Source organism: Myotis daubentonii, chromosome 1, assembly GCF_963259705.1.
Source record: "Myotis daubentonii chromosome 1, mMyoDau2.1, whole genome shotgun sequence".
Taxonomy (NCBI): Eukaryota; Metazoa; Chordata; class Mammalia; order Chiroptera; family Vespertilionidae; genus Myotis; species Myotis daubentonii.
Genome location: NC_081840.1, coordinates 100594499 through 100613546, shown reverse-complemented (window position 1 = coordinate 100613546; position 19048 = coordinate 100594499). Strand labels below are relative to the sequence as shown.

The window sequence follows — 19048 nt, the reverse complement described above, 5'->3', positions numbered from 1 at the left end:
TGTGTTTTATAGTCTCAGTAAAAGCTAAGCAGATGTGGAATATGGTAAAACGCATGGTAAGGTAGTGATTTTTAGTTTTTATTATTTTATTTTCTTTTTTAAAATATATTTTATTGATTTTTTACAGAGAGGAAGGGAGAGGGAAAGGGATAGAGAGTTAGAAACATCAATGAGAGAGAAACATCGATTCAGCTGCCCCCTGCACACTCCCTACTGGGGTTGTGCCAGCAACCAAGGTACATGGATGGCCTTGACTGGAAACGAACCTGGGACCCTTCAGTCCGCAGGACGACGCTCTATTCACTGAGCCAAACCAGTTAGGGCTATTTTTTAAAAAAACATATTTTATTGATTTTTTACAGAGAGGAAGGGAGAGGGATAGAGAGTTAGAAACATCGATGAGAGAGAAACATCGATCAGCTGCCTGCTGCACACCTCCTACTGGGGTTGTGCCTGCAACCAAGGTACATGCCCTTGACCGGAATCAAATCTGGGACCCTTCAGTCCACAGGCCGACGCTCCATCCACTGAACCAAACCGGCCAGGGCAGGACTATTTTATTTTTAATTAATCTTTATTGTTGAAATTATTACAGATGTCCTTCCCGCCCTCCATAGCTCTCCTCCACCCAGTTTCCACCCCACCCCAGGCCCTCACCGCCCTATTGTCTGTGTTCATAGGTAATGCATACATGCATATAAGATCTTTGTCTAATCTCTTCCCGCACCACCCCCTCACACCCTCTACTGTCTGAGAATCGTGAGTCTGTTTCATTTCCATGCCCCTGATTCTATTTCATTCACCAGTTTATTCTGTTCATCAGATTTTTTATTGATTTTATTTTTAGATTCACTTGTTCATAGATAAGGATTTGTTGTCATGTTGTTCAAATTTTTTATCTTTATCTTTTTCTTCTTCCTCTTCTTCCTCTTCTTAAAGAATACACTTCAGCATCTATAATAATAAAAGCATAATATACTAATTAGACTGGACGTCCTTCTGGATGAGCTTCTGGATGAAGCCAGGGCTGTGAGGGAAGCCCGGGTCCCGGGTGCCTGCCAGTGGCCAGAGGGAAGCCCGGGTCCCATGTGCCTGTCGGTGGCTGGAGGGAAGCCTGGGTCCTGGGTGCTGGAGGGAAGCCGGGGTCCTGGATGCCAGAGGGAAGCTGCTGCCGGCAGCCAGGAGAAGGAAGGCCTACTCTTGCACACATTTCACGCATTGGACCTCTAGTTTCATATAATACTGATTTGGTGGTGATGAACTCCTTTAGCTTTTCCTTGTCTGTGAATCTCTTTATCTGACCTTCAATTCTAAATAAATGATAGCTTTGCTGGGAAGAATGATCTTGGTTGTAGGTCCTTGCTCTTCATCACTTTGAATATTTCTCCCTTCTGGCCTGCATAGTTTCTGTTGAGAAATCAGCTGACAGTCGTACAGCACTTCCTTGTAGGTAACAAACTGTTTTTCTCTTGCTGTTTTTAAGATTCTCTCTTTGTCCTTTGCTCTTGGCATTTTAATTATGATGTGTCTTGGTGTGGTCCTCTTTGGATTCCTCTTGTTTGGGGTTCTCTGTGCTTCCTGGACTTGTAAAATCTATTTCTTTCACCAGGTAGGGGAAGTTTTCTTTCTTTCTTTTATATATATATTGATTTCAGAGAGGAAGGGAGAGGGAGAGAAAAATAGAAACATCAATGATGAGAGAGAATCATTGATCAGTTGCCTCCTGCATACTCCCTACTGGGGATCGAGCCTGCAACCCAGGCATGTGTCCTTGACAGGAATCGAACCTGGGACCCTTCAGTCTGCAGGCCAACGCTCTATCCACTGAGCCAAACCAGCTAGGGCTAGGGAAGTTTTCTGTCATTATTTCTTCAAATAGGTTTTCGGTATCTTGCTCTCTCTTTTTCTGGCACCCTCATAATTTGGTTGTTGGTACACTTGAAGTTGTCCCAGAGGCTTACACTATCTTCATATTTTTGGATTCTTTTTGCTCTTACAGTTGGGTGTTTTTTGCTTCTTCATATTTCAAATCATTGATTTGATTCTTGGGATCCTCTAGTCTACTGTTGAATCCCTGTATATTATTCTTTATTTCAGCCATTTATGCTTAATTTCTAATTGGTCCTTTTCCATTTTTTTGGCATTCTCACTAAGATCCTTGAAGTTCTCACTAAGTTCCTCAGAAGTTTCTAGAAGATACTTAAGTAATCTTATAACCATGGTTTTGAACTCTATATCCAATAGTTTGCTTTCTTTCATTTGTGACATGTTTCTTTGTCTCCACATTTTGGCTGCTTCCCTGTGTTTGTTTCTATGTATTGGATAGCTGCTAAGTCTCCTTGAGTTGGTAGAGTGGCCTTGTGTAGTAGGTGTGCTATAGGGCCCAGTGGCTCAGCCTTCCCAATCACCTGAGGTGGATACTCTTGTTGTACCCCTTTGTGAGCTGTGTACACAGTTTTGTTGTAGTTGAGCCTTGAGTGCTGTTGGTGTCAATGGGAGGAATTGACCTCCAGGCCAATTGGCTGTAGGAACCAGCTGTGACTACAGTGGGAGAGCTGCTGTGCAGGAGACACCGTTATGGAGCAGGATTTGCTTCAGTGGGGCTTTGGTGCTCACTGTGTCTGCCCCTTGAGTGTGTCACTTATGGATGTGAAGAGTTGTAATCTGATATGGTCTCACACTGACCACTGGGTACACTGGCTATTGGGTGTCCAGGGAGGTGCTAAGTCAGCCACTGCCTGGAGCCACCCAGCAGTAGCTACAGAGAGATCTGAAGATTCCTCCTCTTTGTATCGGTTTGGAAGTGTCCAGTCAAGGCCCAGCTGTGAAGCAGGGCAGGCTGGTTCTGGTGCTGGTTCATGGGCCTTTTATTGATAGGTTTGAGGCCCCCTGACCCAGCTGCAACTTGTTTGACAGAGGTTTAGCTTAAGAAAGGACAGACCATTAATATGCAAAAGCCACTGCCCACAGCTTGGGTGGGGTTATAAATTTGGTAGGGAGGCGTTTAAGGATATTACCAGGGCAGAGCAAACAGAAATGGCTGCCCAGGGAGTTCCCAGCATGGGAACAATGACTGCTGCCAGCATCTCCATCTGGGAGAAAGCCGCCCCTGAGTTCCTGCCCTGATGCTAGATAGTCCAATTTCTCCCCTTATGTGTCTGGGTCCCCCAGAGCCTCGCCGAGCACTGGGTCTCAGAGGAAGTGGGAGCTTGTAAATTCAGTTCACCTTTTAAGAGGAACAGCTGGGTCTCCAGCAGCCTCTGTGTCACTCAGCCTGAATCCACAGGTTTTTACAGTCCATAGTTCTTAAGGACGTAGGGACTCCTTTCCCCAGCTCTGGAAACCTGGGCTGGGGCTCTGGTGTAGGGCTGGGACCCCTCTCTCCACCTGGAAGCCTCTGCAGAGCTGATCTCTCTCCCGATTAAAAAAAGTGGCACACCCGGGTGCCGGACCAACCCGTTCTGCGCCTCTGCGCCTTCTACCAATCTCAGTGTGCTTTCTTCTTTACCTCTCTGGTTGTAGTACTCCCACTCAGCCAGCTTTCCTATGGTTCTGGATGATAGTTGTTCTGTATTTTAGTTGCAATTTTGATGTGGTTGAGGGAGGCAGCAAGAGTATACATTTACCTATGCCGCCATCTTGGTTCTTTTTGAGTTTTTATTTTATGAAATTTTAAAATCTCAAGACAGCCTTGCTTTTTCCTTTCCATATGTAACACATTAAGGGAATGAAAATTAATTGTTAAATGGCTTAAGTAAAAGCAAGTAAGATTATTCAAATAAAAAGTGTGTGTGTATAATGTGTTTTGACATATATAATCATAAGTATTAAAAATTGATTAAATATGGAAGGAGTTGCTTTTTTGTTGCCATTTGTATTAGTTATTGGTTAATTCCTCCTGTGTTTCGTCTTGCAGAAATAAGCTAATAGGATGTGAGGCCAATCTGGCTGTGACATCTGTTACCCCATTGATCACCAGGGTTGATTCAGCTGATCTGGCTAGCTAGGCGGGTGTCCCCCTCCTCCCTCACCTATCCATGTGCGTTCCTCCCAAAGCTGCTCACTGCACCCCCCCCCCCCCCCCCACAGGAGAGGACTGGTCTTTGGTCAAGGGTATACAAGTAGCTGTGCTCCCTGCTAGAACCTCCAAACAAGCTCTCAAAAATCAGTAAATACAGTATATATCTGACATTTTATTTCTTTTGTAGACAAAAGCTATCACATTATGTATGTTTTTATACTTTGCTTCTTTTTAAAAATAATATATTTTAATGATTATTTACAGAGAGGAAGGGAGAGGGATAGAGAGTTAGAAACATCGATGAGAGAGAAACGTCGATCACCTGCCTCCTACACACCCCCTACTGGGGATATGCCCGCAACCAAGGTACATGCCCTTGACCAGAATCGAACCTGGGACCCTTCAGTCCGCAGGCCGATGCTCTATCCACTGAGCCAAACCGGTTAGGGCTATACTTCGCTTCTTTTTTCTCTTAGCAATATATATTGGAAATCCCTCAGCCCATAAAAATCTCCTTTAATCTTTTTTAGGGTTACATAATATTTCATTACGTAGATGTTCCATAATTTTTTCTAAGGATCGACATTTAGGTTGTTTTCTAATTTTTCTGTTACAGAATTCCAGATAAGATGCTTCTTAATTAACTCTATAAAAATGATTATTCAGAAAGGATTTCAAAGAATCCTGCCTTTGTTTCTCTGTTCAGTCACCAATTAGATCTGTTGTAGGTAAAATGTATGCTGATTATACAGTGATTTACCTGCTATCATATAAGCTAAAAGGACAAAAATCACCTATAATAAAAATTGCCCTTGTGCATCTCTTTGGAAGATGGTATATTAGAACTCAGTCTGTAGCAGAGCCAGTTTTTTCCTTTAATTTTGGGAAAGATGGCTTTCCTTCAGTTGAGTTTGGATGGTTTATGATAAGGGGTTATGTTATAGAAGTTCTTTAAAAATTAGATCGACACAGTGCAAAAACCTAAACCAGGATCTATTTGAGGAAGTCGTCATTTCAAGTTTTATACTTACTCCAGGGCATAAACTTATTGATGAGCAAAGTCACCCATACTATCTGAAGTTATGTTTCTTAAAAATCATTCATGCTTTGTATGTATTTTTGGTTCCATGGATAGCTAAAATTGAGTAAATGGAAATGTACATATGTGGCATGCAACTCCACTGTGTAAGATACATTTTCCATAGCTGTTGTGTCATCCAAAAATCCAGTGAGATTTTCCTTCTCCATAAGGATAGATAGATACATTCCACTAGTTTTCTGGGAAGTATTAGTTATTTACTGGTTTGTTATATCAGTAATGTAAATTACACTTGCTTTTTTCTTACCTCAATTTTTTAACAGGCATAAAAACCTGCTATGTTCTGGGCTGTGTTAAATTTTGAGGTTTTGGTCCCTGTCTTCATAGCTTACATTATAATGGGGAAAATCAATACATGCACAGTTATAATACAGTGAATCATCTGCTTCCTCTCAGATAGCATTCATCATATACCTTGAATATTTTAAAAATTTTTCACACAAATATTGGTAGATATTCAAATTTATTTATACATGATTTCAAATTTCTAAAAATAGTCACTTTGGGGCAGATAATTCTTTGCTGTGGGGGCTGTCCTATGCATTATAGGATGATTAGCAGATGATAGTAGCATCTATCCCTCCTGTTGTGACAACTGAAAATGTCCCCTGGGGGAAAAAATCATCTCTATTTGAGAACTACTTTCCTAGAGGAAGGGCAAGGCAGCTTAGATGGTAGGGTCATCTAGGAAGACTTAGAAAGGGATACCAGAGGACATTGCCCAGCAGATCACAAGGAGAAAACTTAGATGACTTCTCTATTATCCTTCAAGTTCTTTGTGTGATTTCAGTTAACACAGGCCTGTTTAACATATAATGCTCTATTAATTACTAATCTTAAAAATAAAACGTGAATTTTGTAATAACGTCAGAAAATATTCTGAGATAAAATTAGGGTTTTTGTAAAAGTATTTGGAAGTTCAGCTTTGCTTGTGTTGTGTTTGCTTGTAGAATTGTATTTTTGTCTTACCTGTTTCCATTATGCTTTTCTCTTGTGTGTCATTTTGCCATTGTGCCATGTTATGACATCATAATTTTCTTCCCCTTTTTCACCAAGTCTTTTTGCCAACAGGGCTCACTCTCTGAGCTCTTACATTTACTACTTTCTTCTTAGAAAAATTCTGTCAGTCTTTGGTCTGCTGTCAATATGTAAAATCTGATCTTGTCTCAGCTGTCACTATTATGTGTTGTTATTGCATACCCTTTGCCACAGTAATTTTATTTTCTTTGCTATGAATGCATTGGAGGGATGATTACAGTAGAGGAAAGTTAGACTGGATTTTGAAAAAGAAAGTATAACAAACACAAGATTTTGCCAACTATATATTGACTGCATCTTTCTAGCATTCGATGCCATGTTATTGAATTTATAGTTGTTTATCTTATTTGGTTAGTTATTTGTATCTTAAGTTATATGTAGCAAACCATCTACAGAGCATGTAATAACAAATTAAATGGATTTTTATCATTTTGTTAAATGTGTATACTTAAGTTTTAATAACTTTTGAGATTTACCATTTTTGCTCAGAAAGTTCTGTATGTCCATTGTAACTTTATAGTTAATTAAATGTCTTTTGAATGACAAACGGTATGTAAGAAGGCCAAGAATTTGTAGAATAGTTAAAAATCTTATTATTTTTATTTCACTAATAAAAATCCCATATAATATCCTAAGTTTTGTTTTGTTATAACAAGTACTTATTTAAGTCCACATTGCTAACTGCAAAAAGGAAAAAGATGAAGTTGAACCATTTATTAAGTGTGAAACTACTGACATTATGAATAATGAATAAGTTATGACAAGGTTGGTAATATCTGTTTCCAATGGCAAATCTAATTTGACTTGAAAATATTTTAGCAAATGAAATTTCCTGTAACAAATCTTTATGACTTTAAGATTACAATTCATCAGCTCTTAAAGATTTTAAAACCTTTCAGTGACATAGGAATGCTGTTTTACATTCTTAGTTAACAGACTAAACAAACATTTAAGTTAATGATAGCAAGATACAGTGTAAGTCTACATTTAACATAGATTTTCTGCTGTTTGCTAATCTTTTCCTTCTCTGATTAACAAAATATAATAGCTAGTTAAATGCTTTTTCTTCTGAGACCAGCCATGTCAACTGTCTTCCTATTATTTTTACAGTTCCTCATTAAATTGTTAAGGCTTTAAAGCATCTGGCTCTAATTATAATTTCTAACAAAGGCTGAATTAAAGAACGTGGGGTTTAGAGTTTTCTGATTTTGTAAGTTATTGGTAGTTGTTGACAACAAATAATTGGTAAGGAAATCACTCTTGAAATCACAAAATTGTAGTTAGAGAATATTTATTAGGTAGAAAAGTACTTAATATCTGCCAGATATTATATATATATATTGCCTTGCCTTTTTGAACACATCATTTTATGTAGTCATATTAAGCTTAGGATAAATGCCAAAAAATGGAATTGCTAAGCCAAATAATGTATGTATTTGTAAATATATAGGGTGTGTCCCCAAAAATGTATACATGCTTTGAATAATTATTAATCCCAATGGGTTAAATCTTAAAAGAAAGAAACATCAATTGAGCTATCAGAAAAAAGTATATGTACATTTTTTGGACACCCTATAGAATTACCAATTTTTCCTCTCTAGGAGTTGTTCTAATTTATACCCCACTTACATATGAAGGCCGTTAATACTCGGTAGCAGGGGTGGGGAACCTTTTTCTGCCAAGGGCCATTTGGATATTTATAACATCACTCGCAGGCCATACAAAATTATCAACTTAAAATTAGCCTTCTGTGTTTGGTCAAACATTTAATTAACTCACCCCTAATGCCTTGGCAGGGCCAGACCAAATTATTTCACAGGCTTTATATGGCCCGCAGGCTAGACATTCCCCACCCCTGCTCTATAGCCTCACCAACGCAGTTTTTCATCAAAAATTTGTATATTATTTTCTTACGTTTTTTTCCTTTTTCTTTTTGCTACACTGTTGAATGAAAAAAGATTTTAATATGGCTTTATTTTGTATTTTTCTTATGAAAGAGGTTGTCATTTTATTTCCTTTTCTATGACCCATATATTCGTCTTGCAGACATTTTTCAGTTTTAAAGTGGCAATTGTTATTTTATAATAGAGAAAGAAGAATTTGAGATAATCACCTAGTTGATATATTGTTAATAATATAAAGTTGGTCTTAATTCTTTTTGAATGTACACATGTACATGAATATCACATAAAGGCTTTTTTTCTCTTTTTTTCTATACATGAAGTTTGGGAGTAATCAGTCCAAACCAGAGTTCACAGTGGACCTTAAGGGGGCGATGATTGAGATGGCTTCCAAGGATAAATCCAGCAAAAAGAATGTATTTGAGGTAATAAATTATTTTCTGAATATAATTCATATTCTTAACTGTAGGGATTAGATCTTCTTTTTTTGAGTTACTTCAGAAATGGCCTTTCAGTGTAACTAGTTTTGTCAAATTTGGTCATTAAGTCAGTTTGTATTAAGAAAAACAGCTGATATGAAGATCTGGGCTTTATTTGCATAAATTGTAGGATCTCACTTTATATATTACGAACCTTTGTTCCACAAATCTTGCCTTTCCCCAGAAACACTAAAAAAGGTATGATTTCATTTACTATGAAATCTAATATTAAAAAATCAAGACTTTCCATTTTGTCATTAAAAACCCCTGCACAGTAATGTATGATTCTACGTCATTTTTTGCTGCATATCAGACCACCCCCACAATTTAGCAGCTTACGAAGAGTCACATTGCTTAATTTATCTGATACTGAGGTGAGTGATTCTTCTGGCCTTTCATGAGTCTTCCGTCACTTAGTGGCTTGATTGGGGCTGGATGGTTCACATGTCTGGTGTTGGTGCCAGCTGTTTGCTAGACCTCTTTCTCCACAAGATCTCTAATTCTCAAGGAGGTTACCCCAGGCTCCTTTTTTTTTAAATTGATTTTTTACAGAGAGGAAGGGAGAGGGATAGAGAGTTAGAAACATCGATGAGAGAGAAACATCGATCAGCTACCTCCCACACACCCCCCACTGGGGATGTGCCCGCAACCAAGGTACATGCCCTTGACTGCAATCGAACCTGAGACTCTTGAGTTCACAGGCTGACGCTCTATCCACTGAGCCAAACCGGCCAGGGCTACCCCAGGCTCTTTATATGGTGGAATCAGGGTTCCAAGAGGGTCTTTGTGAAAGCGCAAGACTTCTTGCAGCCTAAATTTAGAAGTCATGTGTCAAATATATTCTGTTGATGAACACAAGTCAGAAGACCAGCCAAGTATTCTGGGTTGTGGGGAACTAGAATCCACCAGTGATGAGCAGTAAACGTCACATTGTAGAGTATGGGTAGAGATGGAAAGAATTTTTGAGGCTCTCTTTGCAAACAATCTTCCAGATCCCAACCTTCCTTTCTAGCTTCAAGGTTTAGTCCTTTCCTAGCTTATTGTCCAGGCAGACTGGATTAGTTGCTGTTTTCCTGCCTCTTTGATTTTCACTCTGTATTATTTTACCTTGGGTACTAACCCATGCCAAACATTACCTATATTGCATAAGAAATGTTATCACAGTATTGATACTTCTGCTTTGTTTATGCTTTAAGTAGCATTTATTTTAATGTACCTTGGGTTGTCGTCATCTGTAAGTTATTCTCCCCACTAGATGATGAAAGTGTTTTTTGTATTTTAAGCAGAAAAACTATGTATTTACTTATCTTTAAGAACTTCTAACAGTGTTTCTTATGTACACTGAATATTCATTATTAGTTGACTGACTTGACCCACTTTCTAGAAAAATGCAAGGAAGAAAGTTACTATTTTCTGAATTAGCCTTGCAGTGCCTATAACTGATTCCAGAATAAAAAGGACTCAATGGTCATATGCCTTTTTAAAACATTATTTCAGGAACTGTGCTTGAGGCATATGTCTTAGAATGTTGTTTCGGAAACATTGCCATAAGTTCCTATAGGGAAAAAAAAGTTATCAACCAGAAAATAGGATTGCTTTCTCCAACTACCTTACCTCAAGCAATTGTAGGAAACTTTGAACAAAGAAATTATACATAAATTGTTGTTGCCTTCAGATACCATAATACAATAGTATCCTTACTTGAGTTAGTTCATGATTTAACAGTTCAGTAAATTTAGTAATATTTCTGCCCAAAAGGATATGACATATCATCTGTGCTATCTTTGTACTAAGCCATTATATTTTCTATTAAATAGGAAATAATGGAAGTCTAACTCTTTGTACATTTTCCCCTACATTTATTTTTTTAACCAGAGGGGGGGAATTTCTCAGTTTTATATAAAAATATCTTAAGTTTTATGAATTATGTTTCAGTTCTAATGTAAAATGTATGGCTTTGATACTTAAACATATTTTTTAATGATAAAGTATATTATATTTCAGTAAGTGTTGTCATTTGTGTAATGGAATTTGGGACCCTAAATTAAGATTTTCACTGAAAATTTATTGTGAGAAAAACTTTACACTTTATAAAAAAATTCAGCTGATATTATTTTATACTAAAATAAGAGATATTCCATTACTGTGTAGTACTTAAACCTTTCATCACATAATACATTATATGGCTTCTAATCTTCTGCTTGTGGTTTTTTAGATTTTGAATTAAATGTATTCATTTATTTGGTTGAAAGCACTAACCATACTCTCTTTTTAAATTTTCTTTCTTTTTCATTTTCTGTAAAGCTGAAAACCCGTCAAGGAACAGAACTGCTAATTCAGTCTGATAATGACACTGTTATTAATGATTGGTTTAAAGTTCTTAGTACTACTATCAATAATCAGGTACGTGTTTGACTTAGGTAAATTTTTTTACTTCAGAGCAGCTTTTCATTTTGGTTTTCTAATTGGTTATTGCATATCTAAGTTCCAATTTATATGTGAAAAAAATACATTCTTAATATATATTTTGACAGAGGTGGGTAAGATGGTGGTCACTTCAGTAACTCCCAGGAGCTGGTGAATGATTTAGCATTCTCATTTATATAGTGTCTAACTATTTAAAATATTGTAAATAATTTTCACATGAGGCATTGGTCCAAAGAGAAATAGTTCAAGAAGAAGGGACAGTTACACTATGCCTAGTGCATAGTATTTATTCAATGAGTGAATGAGTTGGAAATAGTACTATTTGGTGGAAACAGGTCCGAGGCAAAATTGTGAAATGAATGAATCTGTAGTCTCTTAATTAGCATGCTTTTTTTTTTTTACTAGTGACACCTCTCTAATCCCCAATACCCCAAGGTATTCTCAGATGTTCTAGCTCTCCTTCATACCCCAACCAGTGCCCTCATGTTCCTGATAAATTTCTTCTTATATATATAGCAACCAAAAAGAACTGCAGATTTATACTCAGAGCTATATTTTTTACCCATTCACCATATGGGCCATGGCTCCTAAATAAGGATCACATGTCAGTGACAAAATTGAAAATGAATACATAGGAGAATGTGTTACAGTTTAAAACTAATCAGAGACAGAAAAAAAATTGGGAATCACTGGCTTTGGTAGAGATTAAGATGTCTATCAGAGAATTTATAGGTGATGCCCATAATTAATGAATTTTGTGATCTTATTAAGGTATTCTACCTCTATGGGCATCAGTATTTTACTTATAAAATAGGCTGGATTTGATTGTCTCTAAGTATCCTTTCAAGCTCTAAAATTTTATGATTCCCTCATTTCAAAACACCCAGATATAGAATCTGAGTATGCTTTAACTTTTCCTCTTTTACCTCCTCTATCAAATGACTCATATCTATCCCTCCCTCCCTTCCTTCCTGTCTCCTCCTCTCCTTCAAAATTTCCCTCCCTCCCTCCCTTCCTCCCTCCAAACCTCCCTCCCTCTGAACCTCTCTCTCCAAACCTCCCTCCCTCGGACCCTCCCTCCCTCCAAATCTCCCTCCAAACCTCCCTCTCCATTCTTCCTTTCCACTTTCTAATGCTGTCTGATATTTCTGAATCTTTTCCCTTTCTTTCCATTTATTCCTGAAACCATGTACAGACCTTTATGGTTTCATGCCTTACATTTAAGTCTTTTATCCACCTTGAGTTTATTCTTGTGTATGGTGTAAATTGGTGGTCTAGTTTCATCTTTTTGCATGTATCTGTTCAGTTTTTTCGACACCATTTATTGAAGAGACTGTCTTTACTCCATTGTATGTTCTTACCTCCTTTATCAAATATTAATTGACCATAATGGTATGGGTCAATTTCTAGGGTCTCTGTTCTGATCCATTGGTCTATATGCCTGTTCTTGTGCCAGTACCAGGCTATTTTGGTTATAATGGCTTTGTAGTATAGTTTGATATCTGGTATTGTGATCCCTTCTACTTTTTTTTTCTTTCTTAAGATTTCTGCAGCTATTCTGAGTCTTCTGTGATCCCCTATAAATTTTCAGAGTATTTGTTCTAATTCTGTAAAGTATGCCATTGGTATTTTAATAGGGATTGTGTTGAATCTGTAGCTTGTTTTTGGTAGTGTAGACATTTTAATGATGTTAATTCTTCCAATCCATGATCATGGTATATACTTCCATTTCTCTGTATAGGATCAGGGGATAAACCAGATGAAAAGAGGAACTTATTACTATGAAATTTTAAAACATGTACCATTTACAAAGTGGCAAAAGATACTAAGTAATGAATGTAGCAAGAGATCTGCAAGACCTTTGCAGAGAAAATTACAAGACTTTATGGAGAGACATTGAAGAAAACCTAATTAAATGAGAAGCATATTATATTCATAGATTAAAAGGCTCAATAATGTAAAGATACAATATGTTTCCAAATGATTTATAAATTTATAGATTTGAGATTTTTGAATCTCACTCAAGATCCCATTAGGTTTTCTGCTAGAACTTGAGAAGCTTATTCTAATGCAAAGGGCTAGAAGTGTCCAAGACATTCTTGAAGAAGAAAGTGTAAGGACTTGCTCTATCATATGCCAAGACTTCGTAAAGCTATATTACTTAATAGAATGTTGTATCCATAACAGGATAGATACAAAGACCTGTGGAATAGACCCCGTATCTTTGGACACTTTATGCCAGATATAGCACTGTAGATTAGTGAGTAAGAATAAATTTTTTAGTAAATGATGCTGGGCCAACTGGATATCCAAGAAGAAATTTGAGCCTTTCCTTACATGATACAGAAAAATAAATTCTTGGTGGAATAAAGACCTCAGTGTGAAAGGCAAAAAGCAAGGTTGGCTTTGAGAACTCAATCCAGTTTTTTAACCTATAAAAGTGGTTAGACCTTAAATTAAGATCCCTAGGATTTCTTTCAATTCCTAACGTCCATGAGTCTGAATAATGCTTAATTATTGACACAAAGTGTAGTTATCTTGTGCCATTTTCTCAGAATGTAGCTTCATCTTGTTCTAGCACCATAGATTGTAGCCTGACTTTTTAACTGCTATTATTGACACTCATATGCAGTTAATCAAAATGAGGCAAGATCACTTCACCATCAGTGTAAATCCATTGTTCTGTGAATTATCAGTAAATTTTCTTGTTGGAAATTCAGAATTAATAACATCTAAGGAGAAAAAACAGACTAATTTAAGTGATTTGTCAAATATCTAAATCATACCTGTTATATGCTAATTGGTTCCCTAAAATAATTTGGAAAGTTAGTCACTGATTATTCTGAAAATTATGCTGTTACATCTAAAGTAATATCAAAAGTAATGCATGTTTGCGAAATCTCCAACCCATAGACAGTAGAAACTGATGAAGCAATTGAAGAGGAAACACCAGATTCACCAGGAATAGAAAAACAAGATAAAGAAAAAGACCATAAGGATCCTAGAAAACTTCGTTGTAAGTTACTCTTTATCTATTTGGCTAGTGGTTTGAGTGAGCTTATTCTCTTTCAAAGATTTTAAAAAATATATAAAAGCTGAGTGAAATCTCCAATGTTATAAAAAAGTTATAAGATTAAGTACTTGCAAGTTCAATGTTGCAATACTCTCCTTGTTAACTCATTGTTATTTTTCAACCTCATTGTATGCATCCCTAGAGCATCATATTAATTTTGAGGGACCGTGATACTTAAAGAGAAAAAATATATATTAGGATGAACTTTTTTTGAGGTCTCTCGGAAGCTGAACTTTATTGATTTAAAATATATAATTACTGTTTGTGATTCTAGATAGAATCTTAAACTTTAAAAAGTCAAAGTCATGGGGATATATGCCATAGTTCCATACTGGACACCAGGCAGCCATCTCCGGACTAAGATTTGTCTGTGCAAGTACAGGTGCATGCACCCATATCTCCAGATCCTATGTACATAAAGAACCAGAGCTAGGCCAGCAGTTTTAAGAAAGCATTGTCTTGTGAATTACCTTGTTTAAATAGACCATTAGCTATGACACTGAACTTTGTTAAACCTATTTTAATAAATCCACATATAACTAAGAATGTATTTTTAGCCTTCAAATTAACTGAGTGATTAGAAAATCAGTTCTACTTTTGTTCTCTCATATTCCAATGAAGTTTAAGCTTATTATTGACATCGTTACCATATAACAGTGTAAACAGATACAAATTCTCTTATTTTAATTCTTTACTAATATATTGTTTCCTCAAATGTAGTTATTTTTCAAGATATTTACTTTTTGAATTGTTATTATAATAAAAAAAGAAATCAGCATTAAAGGCAGTATACAACATTTTCCAAAGAATTAGTTCAGAGGATAGATAATTATGATGAGACTTAGCCTAAACTATGAATAATTAAGATAGTTCTCTCTCTACCTAGTATAGTAAGGATAGGGAAGAATAGGAATTTTTTGGTTTATGGTTTACTAGAGGCCCAGTGCACAAAATTCATGCATGGGGTTGGGGGGGGGGGTGTGTCCCTCAGCCCAGTCTGTGCCCTCTCACAGTTTGGGACTCCTCGGGGGATGTCCGCCTGCACTGACATCCCTCTTGCCGTCCAGGGTTCTCGCAGTTCAGGATCCCTCACTCCTTACTACTCGCCTGCCACAGAGGTGGGAGAGTCTCCTGCCACCATCTCTGCACTCACCAGCCATGAGCCTGGCTTCTGGCTGAGCATGGGTGCGGGGGATAGGAGCACAGCTCAACCACAGAAGCCGGGTTCGCTGCTACTTAGCTTGGGCCCCGCTCACCCACTGGTGGGGGGGGGGGGGGCGTGATCCGAGGCCAGGCCAGCCAGGGGAGGGGCCATGGGAGGTTGAGGTGCCATGGTCGTGCCCTCTCCTGCCTGTGCATGCCCTCTCTTGCCTGTGCGGAGGCTCTGGAACTGCACCGCCCCCTCTCACACTTCCTCTGTGGAAGGTGCGGGACCAGGACCATGCAGCCCCTTCTCCCGCCACCTCTGCAGCCACCTCTGTGGAAGGCGTGGCACCAGGACCGCGCCACCGCCTTTCCTGCCACCTCTGAGAAAGGGGCAGTGCTGAGACCAGGCCCAAAGCTTCTGCCTCTCCCGCCCCCTCTGCAGAAGTGGGGGGTGCCAGGACTGCCATGGCTGGCCTGGTGGCACAGGTTTGCTGGCCCCGCCCCCACCCACTGGTCATTCTAGAGGGTCATTCCGGAAGGTAGTTCTGCTGTCCAGTCTAATTAGCATATTAGCTCTTTATTATATAGGATAATTATTTTGCTGGTCTTTCGTTTTATTTTGTTACTTTGTTAATCCTCTCCCGAGGGTATTTTTCTGTTGATTTTTAGGGAGAGTGGAAGAGAGAGGGAAAGAGAGAGAGAAACATTGATGTAAAAGAAACACATTGATTAGTAGCCTCCTGCACAAGCCCTGACCAGGGCCAGGGCCAAGGAGAAGCCTGCAACCAAAGTATGTGCCCTTGACCAGAATTGAATCCGGGACCCTTTAGTCCACAGGCCAATGCTTTATCCACTGAGCCAAACCGGCTAGCGCTGCTGGGTTTTTTTTTTACCTTCTAAAACTGATGGAGAGTTAAAGAAGATAAGTTGTATCTATATATATAAAAACCCAGCGACTGGAATGACCAATCACAAGGACGCACACTGTGGTGGCCAACTGGCCCAATCCGGGCCCCTATTGGCCCCCCAAAACCTCCTGTGGCCCCACCCCTGATCGGCCCTGCCAGCCCCAATCGGCCCCCATTGGGGTGGGCTGGCTGGACCCCACCCATTCATGAATTCGTTTACTGGGCCTCGAGTATTCTTTATAAAATAGTGAATGTAAATTAAGGCAACTTAGGAATGTCTTGACATATATATCAAAGAAGGTACAGTTTGTGGTCAGTATTAGTGATAAAAATGGAATGTTTTGTTTGGTTTTTCACTTTGAAAAATTCTGTGTTTGATTCCTCACATGTTACTCTTAAACCATATAAAAGTTAGAATAACTGAATTTATACTGTGATTTTTATATAAGAGATTAATGTTAGCTGGAAAAACTTTTTTTCAAAAAGGTTTTTATTTTATGAAATGCTTAATTTCTGTTTTCAGCCATGAAAGTGTCTAGCATCGATTCTTCAGAACAGAAAAAAAACAAGAAAAACTTAAAGAAGTTTCTTACACGGCGCCCCACTTTGCAAGCTGTTCGTGAAAAAGGTTATATTAAAGGTAGGTAGAAGTATGAAATCAGAAATAAGACATTTGAAATTAAAAGCTAAAAAATTTTCAAAATAAAAATGTTCTCATTCCTTACTCATAAAGTTTTTAGGTTCAGTGATTAAATACATGTGAGTAATTAAAGTTGATTTTTAAAATCCACATGAAGAGTTTATTTTAACTAAAGCATTGAGCAGACATGAATACCAAACTATTAAGTTTTTAGCAACCCTGTACTAGAGGAACTACACAAGTGTGATCATACGGGTGGCACATTTTTATTTATTATTTAAAAATGTATATTTTTTTATTTCAGAGAGGAAGGGAGAGGGAGAGATAGAAACATCAATGATAAGAGCGAATCATTGATCAGCTGCCTCCTGCACGCCCCACACTGGGTGTCAAGTCTGCAGTCTGGGCACAAACTGTGATCTGGTTCATAGGTCGTTACTCAACCACTGAGTAACACCCACTGGACACGTGGCACAGTTTTAGAAGACATGATTTTCAGTTTTGAGATGTACAGATCAGAAGAAATTTTGAATAGACAATCATTAACACAGTAGAAAGAAGAAAAAATAACGAATAAGCAATTTAAGATAATTTAAAAATTAATATATTTCTTATTTCATTAAAAGAACCATAATGCACAGGATCTTGTCTTTGTAAGAAAGCATTCTTTTAAAATTATATATGACTTAAACAATATACAATATTCTTAGAAGCATGTTTAATTCCAAAGGTAAGTTTTTTAATACATAATTCAAAATAGTGATAGTTATTTTAAATAAAGGTATAGGTAAAGGATATATATAAAATATATGTTTGTCTCTGATTATGAAGTTTCTGACAAAAATCATGACTGGTACATCTGTCTGCAGAGCATCTGAATTAAAATACACAAATGGGTTTCATTAAAAAGATACTTAAAACTTTTAGGAAGAGTTCAGCTAATTAAGTGATTCATATTAGCAACCTAAGAGTTACAGACAAAAACTCCCAGATAATGTATATTAATTTAATATTTTGAGTTTAGAACCTTAAAAAAAACTTCAAAAATAAATGAATTGAAACAGCCACTAATTTGTTCACCAAGCTTTTTCACTAAAAAATAGAAACTGTTGCCATTTTATGTTGTTATTCACTACTTTAGATATTTTGTTTGTTTTCATGAATGCTTAGCACAAGTGTTGGCATTTCAAAGCTTTTGTGCTGAAAGATTAATAGAAGTCTTTGAAATATATTTTGTGAAATCAAGTGTTGGCTCGTTTTAATACTTGAGTATGTACTAAGTGCCAAGTGTTCAGTTGGGAGGTCCTTGCCCTCACAAAATTTATATATAAAAATGAGAGATGGACAACATAATTTAAAAGAGTAACGTCTACAATGAATTATCTAACATCGTAATAAAATAGTGACTGGAAGTGGGTTATGATAGAGGGTTTTCCTATGGCGATGACATTTAGCTGAGACCAGGATTGATGAAATGAGAAAGAGCTCAATATAGATGAATATTGATCTCTACAGATGCCATAGAAAGTAATAAAGTTCTCAAGCAAATATAAGTTGGGGTGTTCATGGAATTTAGTAAAGAAGGAAAATTGTTTGAAATGAAATTGGAAAAGATAAGCAGAGTACAGATCACATAGAGTATAATCATGGTAAGCAATTCTGGATGCACTCAGTGGCTTTATTGCACTGTGAAATGGTTTAGCTGTTTTGTGAACTAAATTTTAGCAAAGTGATTCTTTTTGGAAAAACAATCTCTTTCAGATCAGGTATTTGGAGCCAATCTTGCTAATCTGTGTCAGAGAGAGAATGACACAGTGCCAAAATTTGTGAAATTATGCATCGAATATGTTGAAGAATATGGTAAGAAAATCATTTTTTTCTAAAATGTTAAGCACACCAACCCATCGTTTTGCCATCAAAATCCCTAGGGTTTTTATGATTTTGAGTGATGAAACCAAAAGTTCTCCATAATTGGAAGATGTTAAGAAAAGCATCTTGTGTGCAAAAAAACTTATGTGTTTGTACCTGTTTTAAATTAAGACCTTTGTGGTCATCCATTAAAATGTTCAGTGCTTATGATTGCTTTGTATCTGGTGTTCTTTGAAGCCATTTGGAGTTGGCATTTGCTTAAAATGAAGAAGTTAGTGGTTTTGAAACTGATTTTTCTAAATGATTTGACAATGTAGAAGATATGAGGAGATTATGTTTACTTACTAAGAGAAAGTTCTTTGTTTATAATAAAAATGAGATATTTTAAAACTTAAAACAACTATAAAGTTATCTAATCTTTTTTATGTCATTTACTGTAAAATAAGA

At 37.1% G+C, this 19048-nt stretch overlaps 1 protein-coding gene across 12 annotated transcripts in view; it reads left to right on the top strand.

The window, feature by feature from the left end:
* ARHGAP12 (Rho GTPase activating protein 12) overlaps positions 1 to 19048 on the top strand; it is a 198214-nt gene that overhangs the window by 174576 nt on the left and 4590 nt on the right. For 10 of the 12 annotated variants that reach the window (XM_059712575.1, XM_059712566.1, XM_059712539.1 and 7 more), the window contains 5 exons: positions 8383 to 8484; positions 10843 to 10941; positions 13879 to 13981; positions 16616 to 16732; positions 18494 to 18592. In XM_059712575.1, the coding sequence (XP_059568558.1) occupies positions 8383 to 8484; positions 10843 to 10941; positions 13879 to 13981; positions 16616 to 16732; positions 18494 to 18592 (520 nt within the window). The remainder of the gene's footprint in view (positions 1 to 8382; positions 8485 to 10842; positions 10942 to 13878; positions 13982 to 16615; positions 16733 to 18493; positions 18593 to 19048) is intronic. The other 2 variants (XM_059712558.1, XM_059712549.1) reach the window with 2 other exon arrangements.